This window comes from Crotalus tigris, unplaced genomic scaffold (assembly GCF_016545835.1).
Source record: "Crotalus tigris isolate CLP2741 ecotype Arizona unplaced genomic scaffold, ASM1654583v1 scf7180000024437.13266115, whole genome shotgun sequence".
NCBI lineage: Eukaryota > Metazoa > Chordata > Lepidosauria > Squamata > Viperidae > Crotalus > Crotalus tigris.
The window spans coordinates 3,169,638-3,183,749 of NW_024100606.1; the positions used below are offsets into that span (position 1 = coordinate 3,169,638).

At 38.6% G+C, this 14,112-nt stretch overlaps 1 protein-coding gene across 2 annotated transcripts in view; it reads right to left on the reverse strand.

Moving 5' to 3' along the window:
- Nucleotides 1-14,112, reverse strand: part of NMT1 (N-myristoyltransferase 1) — a 36,426-nt gene that overhangs the window by 8,843 nt on the left and 13,471 nt on the right. The window contains exons 1-7 of one of the 2 annotated variants that reach the window (XM_039331394.1): nucleotides 12,616-12,684; nucleotides 6,488-6,596; nucleotides 5,378-5,522; nucleotides 4,385-4,503; nucleotides 3,519-3,610; nucleotides 1,812-1,928; nucleotides 882-1,052 (exon numbers count right to left, since the gene is read on the reverse strand). In XM_039331394.1, coding sequence (XP_039187328.1) covers nucleotides 882-1,052; nucleotides 1,812-1,928; nucleotides 3,519-3,610; nucleotides 4,385-4,503; nucleotides 5,378-5,498 — 620 coding nt within the window. In that variant the 5' untranslated portion in view covers nucleotides 5,499-5,522; nucleotides 6,488-6,596; nucleotides 12,616-12,684. Of the gene's footprint in view, nucleotides 1-881; nucleotides 1,053-1,811; nucleotides 1,929-3,518; nucleotides 3,611-4,384; nucleotides 4,504-5,377; nucleotides 5,523-6,487; nucleotides 6,597-12,615; nucleotides 12,685-14,112 lie in introns of those variants that run through there. The other variant, XM_039331393.1, reaches the window with a different exon arrangement.

Sequence of the window (14,112 nt, forward strand, 5' to 3'; positions counted from 1 at the left end):
AAACACATTTCCTTCTAGCATCTCATATTCTTCATATTCCCTGTCAATCAGGATTTTAGAAGTGAAGCAACTTTCTTAGTAATAATGATACATCTAGCACTTATCTGTGCCCATCCATTGTAAAATCTGCAGTATCATAAAACTTGGTACATCCTCCCTCTCTTCCTCAAAATGAATTTGTCTGTTCATACTGGCAGAGAAATGGAAGAATTAAGTTTGAACCTTTGTTTTTTATTGTTTTTACAAATAAGGCATCAAACATGTCCAATACGCCTTCCTCCTCCCATTTTTCCATAACAACAACCCAGTGTGGTGGGGTGGGATGGGATGAGAGCGATTGGCCCAAGGTCAACCAGCTGGCTTTCATGGCTAAGGCGGGAGTTGAATTCACATCTCCTGCTTTCTAGCCTGATGCTTCAACCACCAGACTCTATGCCCATGCTTAACCCGTTGAAACAGACCTAAAATTGATGTTTAATTTTGCAAAGCAATCTTTAATTCTCACCCCCATTAACTGGTGAGCTACTGAGAATGACTGACTTACACACTGGCTATATTGCTTCCAAATGCACACTTGCAAGGTAACTTGCTTGAGAATAAACCAACCAGGCCAAGAACCTCCATATTCTACTTCAGTAATCTATGCATAAAGAAAATGTTGTGTGACTCCAGTTTTCTTGCAGTTTGTAACATTTTTTGGGGCTCAAAATTGTGCTCTCTTGCTCAATAATTCCCTTTTCTGGTTTGAGGACTACTTTTCATTTTTAAAGTAAAGGGTGCATGTAAGAGATGGGTTTTTAAGCAACAGAAAGTAAACAAAAATAAAACATAGAAAGAAGTAAAGGAGAAAAGGAAAAAAAACCCTAGGAATTGATACCTACCTGCATGTCCCAACAGGTTTTGGTAGAACTACACCGGCTGTGTATACTGCCTGGAAAATCCCTTCCAAGTGGACTCGCCGGGTGATCTCCCGTATCAAAACAGGTGCCACTCTCTTGGAACGCAGTTTCTTGTGCACACAAAGGAAATTTATTTCTACCATCTTCTTTTCCCTTTAATGGAAGAGGGGAAACTATTACTCACTATTTTCTCTCACAATTTGGAAAGCAAACTGGAGGAATATAAAAAAAGATGTATTTCTGTATTTGCCAAAGCTACAACTTTTTTTATATATATACATATTTTATTGGTTTTAACTATAACAATCTCCAGTGCCTAGTGTACAGCATGTTGTCTTGGTTTATGTTTTAATAAAAGAAAAAAACCCAATAATAATCAATTAGCACTCAGTAATGATTATGTTTGCTAACTCCATAATTAGTATATTAATTAATAATATATTTTTTGATCTTCCCTTTTCCCGTTTATATTCTCCTTCTTCAACCATAACAAAATGTAATTTTTAATATTTTCAATATATAAATGGTTAAATATAAACCCTACAACTTTTTCTTCTCTCCATCTAAGAACCTAAGACATGCTGTCTCTCTAAACAACATAGAATTACTTTCTCTGTTTCAGGATGCTTATATCGTCATACATTTAATGATTTTTAAAATGAGAGGATTTGGGATTCAAAACCTTCCACAAAGTCTTGCTTATTTATTCCACACAGATACCTGCAACAAGAAGCTGAAAAGCATTCTATAAATGCACAGAGTTCCTCATATGAAAGAATACAACGTGTGTTTACTTTTTTTGTTAAATTGCAAGCTCAAATTAACTCTCATCAAAGAAGAAAAGAAGGGAGGGAGTGAGTTGGGGAATGGCAGCTCTTTGGGGCATAAACAGAGAAGTGTGACTTGACTTACGTTTCATATATGTGGATAGCAGCTGGAATAGCACTAATGAAGCCAACCAACTTCTTGCTTGAGATCACTCTGACACCACAATGCCATTGGGGAAGCCAGCCTGGAGGACGCAAAGCCCTGGAGAAAATCCACAATGTTGTAAAATAAAATGTTTTTGATTCAAGAACCTGCAGTATGTCATCATTTAACACAAGGCATTTGCAGTGGCCAGAGGATGGAATCAGGTATGCCAGCATTAGATACACAAAGAATTTTTTTTGAATGTGAATCTCATAGGAAAGAGAACTTTTAGGCATCTTATAACATCACATTACAAATTTCCCTGTCAACAAATTGTTTCACTTGCCTACTTTTCATTCATAAGGATTCCCTGCATGAATTAAAAGCAAGTCTATAAAAGGAATTATGGGCTAAAATTGCATGGCACTTGCCAAAGATAAATAGAAGAGTACTTTTTCTTCATGGGAAACCAACTCAGTTTCCAAAGTGACAAGGGATAGGGCAGCCTCTTGCTCAAGACCCAACATGAAAGCCAAAGAGGCTGGTAAAAGAAAGATGGAAGAGTCACCCTTGCTTTTCTAATCCATTGCAGCAAAGAAAAGAACTTTTCTTCTTTCATAGCCAATAATAAAATTGAGTGAACTGGAGTAAGAAGAACAAGCTGTTTACTCCTTCACCAATCCATTCACCTGGCTGGAGGAAATCCCAAATTATTGAAAACCAAGGCTACCAGATAAGAGAACAAATGCAGAACTAACATAATGCTTATTCCAACAGCTACTTTGATTCAATGTCTTTCCAGTTCAATAAGACCCATCCCAGCTAATACATCCATAGCAGATAAGTTAAAAAACAAATCACTAGACCCAAGAAAGCTGCCAATATGGGATTACACTGTCTGAAAGAGGTACCTTTTTGAACAATAAAGAAAGCTTACATTTACTTTTGTTTTTCTTCTGACTAGCTCTGATTTACATGAACTAACAATAGTAAGCTTAGGCTGTCCTACCTAAAGAAGAATCACCTTATTGGCAGGATCTCACTTATACCTTAAAATGTCTTTTCCCAGCAAGTCAATTTAAATGAACATAGAAGGGAAATCTATTCCATTAATTAATACATTAATATGAGCAATTCTTAGTGGGCTCTTTTGTCACACAAAAGAAGGAAATGACTGAACTGTCAAATGTTTACCTGAAAGAAACACAGCCCCTCATTCACTGTATGCAAGGACCCCCCCCCCAAAGCAGGACCCCAACATAGTTTTCAGATCTTTATTTGAAATACAATGAATTTTCTGTACCTTATTTTTCTAATGTTTTCCTTTCAAGTTATGCATGTGTAGCACATTGAATTAAATTACTTTGGTAGAAGCAGCATTTCAGCCTATGAACCTATAAGTGCAGAGTTGCCTCCTATATGCTAACTATTCAGGAAGATAAAAATAGGTTTGCCTAATGCAGATAAGAAAGATTATCCTATCTCTTGTGAAAGGGGCTTTCAGTCTTTTCACAAAAAAGATTTTAAGGGGTAGATAGCAACAATACAAACATATCAAGAGGGACACAGTGAATCTACTCCCTAGCATTTGGAGAAAACCTGTGTGTTATATTTATTGAAAAGATGTAGTTTATCTTTATTGTCTTTTGTACAAGAAAGAAAAATGGACAGACACCTCTGAGATATTCAGGAAAAACTGTAACTCACCACAGGAGAAATTCAGGGGAATAATCAAACCTAAACATGTTGTCATCATCTTCCACATAATTTTCATTCAGGAGAGTATATAGTTCCTTCAGCTAAAGAAAGCAAAAAGGAGAAGCATAATCTGCTTAAGGAAGCAAAGCTTTCTCTATTAAGAGAAAACAGGGCACCTGACTAGAGGTTCACTGTGGGGAAAACAACCAACATACTACGGCAGAGTTAGAAATGGCTATAACAAAATTTTGCTTCTGTCAATGGAATTTAGCAAATAATTCTAGTGAAACAATATAACCTATGGGTTTACAGCACAGTTTGTGCATAAAATTTTAAACCAGTCCTGAAGGACCAGTTTTTAAACTATAAAAATATAAATCAATATTGGCTCTAAGGTAAGGAGGTATTTCATATTCTCAACACGTGAAATTCTGAGTTAAACTATGATACAAATGAGTAGAATATGAAGAGAAAGCCAGAAACAGACAGCAGAATCAAGTGAGCAAGCCAAGCTAAACACTACAAAATGAAATTGCAAAACAATTCTTCAAAAGATGCTCTCACAAAGTCTACAAAAGAAACTATTTTTTGGAAGATTTCTGAAGGTGGCTGGGAAAGAGAAGAGGAACTATAGTTGAACAAAATGAAGAAGAAGGCAGGTGCTGAAGCAGCTACATCAATTCCTTGTGTCTAATGCAGACAAGAAGAAAAAGGAATATAGGATCATTAATAAAATGCTTGAGATTTCAATTTAAAAAACAGGTCTCTAAAGCTGGTGCTAGGGGAAGTGATAATATCAGAAAGAGAGGTCGGGGGAGGCAATAGTTTTAAAAAGAAACTTAAAGGATGTTTAGTTTTGCCTCATCCCTACTCACCACACCTCGATCCCCCAAGTCCAGGGCATCCCACATAAAGCCCTGAGGCAAGGTATAGGGCTCCTGACGGATGTTGTCCTTGTCTGGTTCAACAGGTCCATGAGTGTTTACTACCTCACCTGAGAGAAGGGAAATAACAATGAAAGCAAGTTGTCTCTGTAGGTGAGAATTCATTCTTCAAGAAACATGTCCTAGCCTTGTCTAAATTTACAAACTGCTTTATTACATTTTGTTTGAGCAGTTCCACTCGTTCATGTTTCTGATTCCTATGGTACTATAGCTACAAGATAGCCTTAGAAAAGAATATTTATACCTCTGGGTTGAGCAGCCTTGTCCCCTCTAGCTCATATTTTATTCTTGTTTTCAGTCTACTTCTAATCAGTTCCTGGCCTTGTATCAGTATTGCTTCTAATTTGATTCTTCTTCTGTCTCTCAGTGTTCTTCTTCTGTCTTCTGTCCCTCAGGGTTGCATGAAAGGCATAAATGTACAGGTAGTCCTTGTCTTATGACCACAATTGGGATGGATTTCTTTTGCTAAGTTGTTAATGGTAGTTAGGTCAAGATACCCATGTTTTACAATATTTCTGTAGTGGTCATTAAATGAATCACCATGGTTGTTAAGCAAACACCACAGTCATTACTGTGTGAGCCCATTCTTCTAAATGGGCATTTTTTGCCAAACACTGGCAAAAAATATTGCAAATGGTGGTCATGGGACTGTGCATCACTGCAACTGGTCATAAAGGTGAGCCAACTCCCAAGCACCTGAAGTGCAATCATGGGACGGTGGGGGGATATATGTATATGGTACATTTTATAATAGCCAGAAGTGCTTGATGGGCCATAAAGCTCCCATTTCGGGGTCACTGTAATTTTCAATAGTCATTACATGATCAGTTTTAAATCAAGGGTTATGTATACAGTTTGCACATGCTTTATTTTCTTTAAAACAGAAAGAAGGGAAAAAGAAAAAGACCCTCTTTTCATACCTACCTAACTTGGGCACAGGCTGTGTATCCCAGAATTGATAGCTGCGTTTGGTGGCTTCTTCCATGGTCTTGGCAGGCCCTTGTCCTACAGAGAAGAGCTCAATGGCTTTTTGAATCTCCTGCATTCTTTCTGCTGGCAATGAATTCACCTATGTACGAACCAAATGAAGAAAAATTAATAGACTGATCAACCTTAATTATCTATCCTTTTGTCCTTTGAGAAAATTAAAGCATTTCTTTTTGGGGGGGAGGGGAGAGAAGATATCCTGCTTCTTTTCTCCTCTAAAAGCTACATAAAATACATATGTTCTCCCCTTCCACCTCTACCTGTCCTGAGCAAGAAATATTGAATATTCAATCACACACTCATCCAAGGCAACCCTCCCCTGAAAGAGCTGCTAATTTATCTCACTGTTGGTAGACCATGACCAGAGAGATAAGGATTACTCCAACTGAAAGAAACAAGCAGCTTCAACTTGGATTCTTAGCACTTCTAGTTGCACTTATACCCCAAAATAAATACGATAAGCATTAAGCTCCCATATATGCATATGCAGCAGAGACATCACCCTGCCAACAAAAGTGCGTATAGTCCAGGCCATGGTTTTCCCAGTTGTAATGTATGGCTGTGAAAGTTGGACCATAAGAAAGGCTGAGCGCCAAAGAATTGAGGCCTTTGAACTATGGAGCTGGAGAAGACTCCTGCGAGTCCCTTGGACTGCAAGGCATTCAAACCGGTCAGTCCTAGAAGAGATCAACCCCGACTGCTCTTTAGAAGGCCAGATCCTGAAGTTGAAACTCAAGTACTTTGGCCACCTAATGAGAAGGAAGGATTCACTGGAGAAGAGCCTAATGCTGGGAAAGATTGAGGGCAATAGAAGAAGGGGACGACAGAGAATGAGATGGCTGGATGGAGTCACTGAAGCAGTAGGTGTGAACTTAAATGGACTCCAGAAGATGGTAGAGGACAGGAAGACCTGGAGGAACGTTGTCCATGGGGTCGCGATGGGTCGGACACGACTTCGCAATTAACAACAACAACAATATGCATATGCAGGTATGAAGGTTTGGAAGAATTCAACATACTAATCTACTGGAAAAAAAGTGTTTTTACCTTTGCAGATTGATCTTGGACCAGATCAAATTGCTCCCCCTTTTCTTTCTTCCGTTTCTGTTTCTTCTTTTTCTTTTTACACACACTTTCATCTGTTGAGCTTAAGCCACTGAAAAACAAAGACAATATAAGAAACAAATCAAGGATATTCACTGCTAACAGCAGGATTTTGAGATTGCAGGAGGATAGGAGAAGATTCAAGAGTTCTTTCCTTTAGGTCACAGGTTGGAACCTGCGGCTCTGGAGCCACATATGGCTCTTTGAGCCTTCCCCTGTGGCTTCCAGCCTCCTCTGCCATTTGCAGAGAGAGACAGAGAGAGGCACTTGCATTTCCCTTCTCTCTCTCTCTCTCTCTCTCTCTCTCTCTCTCTCTCTCTCTCTCTCGTGTGTGTGTGTGTGTGTGTGTGTGTGTGTGTAAAAAAGAGAGTAGCCTCACCCTGTTCCGATGAGTTGACAAGCTTATTGGGCAGGGCTCCTCCCTTTGCTGCGTCTCTGCAGGAAACAGGAAGGGCAGGAGAGAGCTAGCTAGCCTAGCTATGCTGACTCAGGAATTCTGGGAGTTGAAGTCCATGAGTCATAAAAGAACTGAGGTTGCCTACCCCTAAGCTAGCCCAATAAGAATGTGTGTCAGCTTGTTGGAGAACAGCTTGAAGCCAGCTTGCCAGGTGAGCAGAAGATTGGAGAGAGGAAGAGAGAGGGGGGGAGAGAGAAAGAGAGAGAGAGGGAGAGTAAGAGAGAGAGGAGAGAGAGGGAGAGAGAGAAAGAGAGGGGGAGAGGAAAGAGAGGAAAGAGAAAGAGAGAGAGAGGGAGAAGAAAGAGAGAGGGAGGAAGATGAAAGAGAGAGAGAAAGAGAGAGGGAGGGGAGGACAGAGAAAGAAAAAGAGAGAGGGGGAGAGGAAAGAGAGAGAGGGAGAATAAAGAGAAAGAGGGAGAGGAAAGAGAGAGAGAGAGGAGAGATAGAGAGGAAAGAGAGAGAGAAAGAGAGAGAGGAAAGAGGAGAAAGAGGAGAAAGAGAGAGGGAGAGGAAAGAGAGAGGGAGAGAAAGAGATAGGGAGGGAAGGAGAGACAGAGACAGACCTTTTTGCCATCTAAAATGAAGATAACACTGCATATATCCTTTTTTATCTTTAATGTCTATGTATGTATGTGTGTATATATGTATGTATGTATGTATGTATATGTAGGTCTTTGGTTGTTCGGGTTTTCTCCCGCGTAAAATTGGAAGTGTCTTGGCGACGTTTCGACGAAGTCCCATTCGTCATCTTCAGGCTGGTGTTTTCAGCTTCGTGCTTCAAGCAGCAATGTGTGGTCTTAGCTGTTTCTTCCTTTTAACTGCCAGTGGGGGTATGAACTGATTGGGTGGGAGCTTGGCTGTGTTCTGATTGGGTGGAGGTGTGTTCTGATTGATTAGGGGCTTGGCTGTGCTCTGATTGGCTGGGGGGTTGGCTGTGCTCTGATTGGCTGGGGGAGTGTTCTGGTTGGTTGTGCTCAGGTTAGTCTGAGTTGCAGGGGGGTTTAAGATTTTGGGCTGCCTTGCTATTTTTTGGCTTCGCGTTCGTGGTTTTTCAGACAGACCAGTCTGATTGATACACCTTGGCATTTTGACTACTATACTGCAGTTCTACTTTTTTATAATCTCTTTTGCCTTGCAGCACTCCATCTAGGGACATTAAGCAAGCTCAAGTCGCAATTGCAATACATTACAAATTCAGATTTCTTTTTGCTGACAAAGAGTTAAAGATTTAGGTGGGAGACTAGTATAGCTATTTCGGACTCATTAGTCCTCATCAGCTAGCCACACCCTTTATGGGATTCGAACCTGGGCAGTCTACATGCTAGGCAATTGTATTAACCACCAGGCCACAGGCTCTCCTCCCCTTTATCAGCCGAGTCAAGGGAGTCAAGTAGAGTAGAACTGCAGTATAGCAGTCAAAATGCCAAGGTGTAATCAATCAGACCGGTCTGTCTGAAAAACTTTGTGTGTGTGTGTGTGTGTGTGTGTGTACACACACACACACACACACACACCTATAATAGAGGTAAAAAAGGATGTATGCAGTATTATCTTCATTTTAGATATCAAAAGGGTTTTGTGGCTCCCAGTGTTTTGTTTTCGGTGGGAAACGGGTCCAAGTGGCTCTTTGAGTGTTTTGGGTTGCCTACCCCTGCTTTAGGTTATTCACAGCACATCTCTGAGTAGTTTCAAGCTGCTCAGAGAAACCATTGCTAGGAATTAAACCATGATGGCTTTCATATATTATTTTTTTCAGATATTATCCTAGCATCTTTTCAAACACAGAATCAGAATTAGAGAGGACCATCTAGTCACCAAGTCCTAAATTAATTCCTTGCATGAATCCAAATTAAAGCATTCACAACACACGGCTGTTTAGCCTCTGTGAATGACATCACAATCCTTCCTGGCTAACTGCTTCCACTATAAAGCTGTTTCTATTGATAGGGACACTTTCCTAATACTTAACTGTAATTTTCATTCTTTCTAATTCTCTGACCATCCTTCCTGCCCTTTCCAGAGCAAAATTTCAGTTTGTCTGAATCCTGTGATTTGCCAGGACTGAACAAAAAGTCTTTCTGAGAGGGAGATGGGCGGTAAGTGTGATAAATAAATGCATATAAAATATTCAAAAGGGAGTTCAATCAATGAGGAATAATGTGGGAGTATTAATTCTGTGATTTGGATTATATACTTTTAAATTAAACATATTAATTATATTAATAAGTTTAAAATTGCTTCTGCAATTTTGTAGCCATTTTATACTGTAGACTCATAATCAATTTGCAATCAACTACTATTCTAATATCTTCATTAATTCTCTAGCCAAGCCAATTGCCTCATTCCTACCATGCCTATGCATTTTATTTTTGTTTCCTAAGTAAATATTTCTCTGCTGTGTTCAGCCCTTTTTGCTAATTTATTAAGATTTGCTTAAATATAACTATCGCACTCAAATTTAGGTCATTTGCAAATCTGAGCAACATTCCCTCCAGCTCCTCACACAATGCTCAAGAATGAATCCCATGATTTGCTATTCCAGTTTGAAGATAACCTTAGGCAAGTATTCTCCTAAGGTTGTTAAAACTATCTATACATCCTTGCAAATGTCATACTATCCATAATATTCTTAACTGGCTTACTAATATGCTAATGCAAATATCAACTGCATTTCAATGGCCTTCAAATCAGAGTCAGTTTGTATTGGTCTGAAAGATTGCAGACAACCACAAAATGTTTCACGTTTATTGTGAAATTACCCATGTATATGTACCATGCTACCATTTACAACCTATTATTTCCATCTCTGTGTAATATATAACATAGATATTGTGTTTATGGATAAATACAGTCAACGTCTCATGAGAAAAGACTAGGATAATCAAATGAAAATGATGGACTGGATGAAGGAGGAATGAAGGAATTAAGCTGCATGTTTTATAAATTAGTAATTTTTTCTTTGAAGTGCAAGAAGATTGTAATCTGTATTCCAGTTTTGTGAGGAAATGAAAAAGGTTGATCACAGCATATGATATGATTTATTTGCATGAGTAATGTAGCTTGCGTGGCTGTTACTCTGATGTAACACGTCTTCCTTTCTTAATGACACTAATGACATTAATTTTTGAGTCAGAGGCCATGACAATAATGTAAAAAACTTCAAAATATTGCAACTTATAATACAATTATATACAATCAACACAGCACACGCTATTATTATTACTGAACTTAGCATTATTTTACTTAGCATTAAGATAAAAGATTCAACTATTTGGACAGTAATAATCTTAATAATTATTACTTTAATAACAATATGGCATATAATAATTTATCAACAAAATAAAATAATAATAATCTTGCATATAATGGGCAATCCTTCTGTGCTGGAGATTTCACTTTAAATAATACTTTGGTTGCCAAGGCAACAAGGGATGTTTTGGTGGTAAGACATGTATTCAGTGGTATAATGAGGGGAAAAGGAGATTATGAAAAGAGTTTGAAGACATCGTATCTAACAAAAGCTTTTGTCTATCCTGTCCTACAACTTTAAATTATGAATTATTATGAATTGTTTTTCAAATATATGTTCTTCTGCAACAATGCATAATAGCAATCATTGTAGACAAATACTACCATTTATCTTCTACTTCAGTTTTTCTGTCTCCATGAAATTCCACTTTAAAATTGTTCCAACCACCTTTGATAAAGCATTTATGTTAGTTCTTTTGAATATTTCAAAAGAAACATTTTTTAAAAAAATTACATAAATGAGACTGCCAGGGCACTTTGCAAGGATCTTTTTCTTTAATTAAATCCTCAAAATTGCAGTCAAGTGCAATGATATGAACAATCTGTCTAGAAATTATTTTTCTGAACCAGAATTGGAACTGACCCACAAAAATATTTCAAACTGACTCCAATTTTAATGGCTTCATTTAGGTAAAATAAGTTATTGTTTGTGTTATTTTGAAATAATAAGATTTGAAAATTCTTATTGGAAATCAACCAATACTCAAACCTTATCATTCTGTAATTCAGAATTGTTGTAAGGCATTGATTAGGCCCCATGACTGCTGTCAAAACCTTGTTTGTAGCTGCAGATAACAGGAGTTATCAATCTTCCTGTTATTTTGGTCTATAATTGTCTAATCTGTTAACACTGCTTATGCTAGCAATACTGGTAGTCCTCGAGGTACAATAAGTTATTTAATGACTGTCCAAAGTTACAACTGACCCCTCAAAAAGCTACATATGATCCTGTTTCAGTTATGCCTGCACCTCCCTGACATACATTTATCCTTACAACCAACTGTAGAGAGGTTGCAGCATGCCCACTCACCTATTTCTCCTCATCTTTCCTTACCGGGTCCCCATAGGCACTGGGCTTGCTTTGCCACCCCACTGGATTTCACACACTCCTCCCCACCCCACCCCCGTCACTGTTCACTCACCTTTTGAAGGTATCCAGAGCTCAGGAAGTCGCTAGAGAAGACCACTCTAATGCTGGACTATGCTAGCTTTACGCTGATACAGCTAATGCTGGGTGAGCTAAGGTTACCAATGAGAAGGAAATCAGGAGGGTTTTTTCTTTTCACTAGCAATAGCTCTCTCGGCATTGCCTGTGTTAGTGTAAAGTCAGCATAGCTAACATTGGGGGAGCTAAGACTAGCCATGAAAAGAAAACTGGCATGATTTCTTTTCCTTAATTGTGCCATATGTCCCAACAACAGAGCAGCCTCCCTCCTTACCCTGACTCCGAGTTCTGAAGATTTTTGAAATATAAGTGTGAAATTGTAACAGAGTGAACAGTGATGATGTCTATAGGGCTGTGGAGATCCCAAGGGGCCAGAAGGGGAGCAAAGAGTGTGGGCCTTAGGAGGGCTTGGAAGGTCCAACGTAGGTGGGTTTGTGCCTGCACTAGACTTCCCAAGGTCTCCCTCAACCCTGAGGCACCTCATACTCCACTTAATGATCCATGTGTTCATTTAACAAATGCACTAGGGAGAGCAAAGAAGGGGGATCATTAATGAAGCGGGTCATTTCAGACTCCATTACTGTTGTATCACGAGGACTACCTGTATTGTAAATTGAGACAAGCTGCTGGTTTTTTAGAATAAAGTCTGTAATGTTGTGCATTCTTCAGTAAATGAGCACTATTATCACTGTTAGCTTCCACTATAAAAACATTAAGGAAAACTATCCAGAGCTTCTCAAGATAACTTACTTCACTGGTCATTAGAATGTTCTTTCCAACAGAAACATAACTTGAACTTCTTGAAATTTAAAATAATTGTACCACATCTCTGCTTTAGTATGTTGTCTGTTGAATCATACCCTCTCAAATGTAGAAGCTAACATAAATTCTACTTGACAAATACACATTTAATCAGTTACAATACTTTGAGCAAATAAACTTTCCTAAACCCAAAGGGATAGCCGAACAAGTCTGGGCAAAATACTAAAGTGAGAAGAAATCTGCATGCTTTCAGTTGTGTTTAGTGGTGAAATCAAATGAACAAAGAAAACTAAGCTATGATATAAAGATATAAAGCTCTGTAGCACAGATTAACTACAGTTCCATAGAAAAGAATAAAACACTTTCCATATAACTCACATAATGTCCTATTGTCAAAAATGTGTAGTTGTTGTGGGGGGTTTTCTTCTTTTTTATGCAACATCACCTGCAAATATGGCAATCAATATACATAAAATGGTAAAATACATCCAGTTATTGCTTACTACTGCATAAACTCAATCACCGAACACATATGTGGTGTTTAAGTAGAGAATAAAAAAACACAATTAACCTGAATACAACTAAAGAAAATAGAGAAATTCAATTGCAGTGAGTCTTATATTCTAGATCAGCGATCCCCAACCTTTCCGGCTCCATGGACCAGCAATGGTGGTGGCAGTGGTGAGGGGGAGGGAAGGGTTTCGCATATGTATCCTAATCCCGCGCATGCGCAAATGGAGCTTCATGGGCTCTCCTGCCACTTGACTCTCCCGGTTCCCAACGGGCCACAGACCAGTACTGGTCCATGGACCAGAGGTTGGGTACTCCTGTTCTAGATGAAAAAGATGAAGCCCTAAACAGAAAAAAAAACCCTTTCTTAAACCTATTTAATATTTAAATGATAACTATACCATGTGCCACATGCTGAGAACAAAAGTAAGCAAGATGTCCTGCTGTGTGTACAAATGGCTCCAAATGACAGAAACCATAAACAACAGAGGAAAACATAGTGCAATCCAGGATTTCTAAATAATACAACAAATGAAAATAACTTATAAACCCACATATTTTTATCTTATGTCTAGCACACAGAAAACAGTATAAGCTGTTAACCATCTCTCAATGGACTGCGGCAAACAGGTTTTCTTTAAACTACAATTTAAAACATGGGAACTATTATTATGCAGTCATATGCTCAGTTACTTTTGAAAGGGGCAGTTTTATACATTTGTTGTGGGGGTCCCAGTGGCTCAGCAGTTAAAGATACTGAGCTTGTCAGCTGAAAAGCTGATGCCCAAGTTTGAGACCCAAGTGCCATCTGATGGAGATGGGCTCCTGTTACTTGCTCTAGTCCAGCCCACCTGGCAGTTAGAAAGCATGCAAATGCAAGTAGATAAATAAGTACTACTTTGGTGGGAAGGTAACAGCGTTCCGTACACCTTGCATATAATCATACTGGCTACATGACCATGGAAATGTCTTTGGACAACGCTGGCTCCCTCAGTTAAGAAACAGAGATAAGCACCGTCCCCTAAAGTCAGACTTTACCTTTATAAATTTGACAAAACATTTCAATAAAATATTGTTTTGTTACATAATGAAGACACACACACTCTTTTTATTCATTAATAATGTTCACTAATTATTAATATATTAAAACTTTATTATTCCTCCCTTAATGGCTGATCTGTTTAGGGACCATTCAGTTAAGTAACTTTATGACTGCTTCTGGTATTTACAATTATTACAGCAGCCACATGGTTAAGATTTGAGCACTTTGCAACCAGGTGTTGGACACTGTTCCAATGTCCTGCAGTCATGTGAGTGCCTTTTGCACCCTTCACAGCTTATTTCCAACAAGCAGTCAATGGAGAA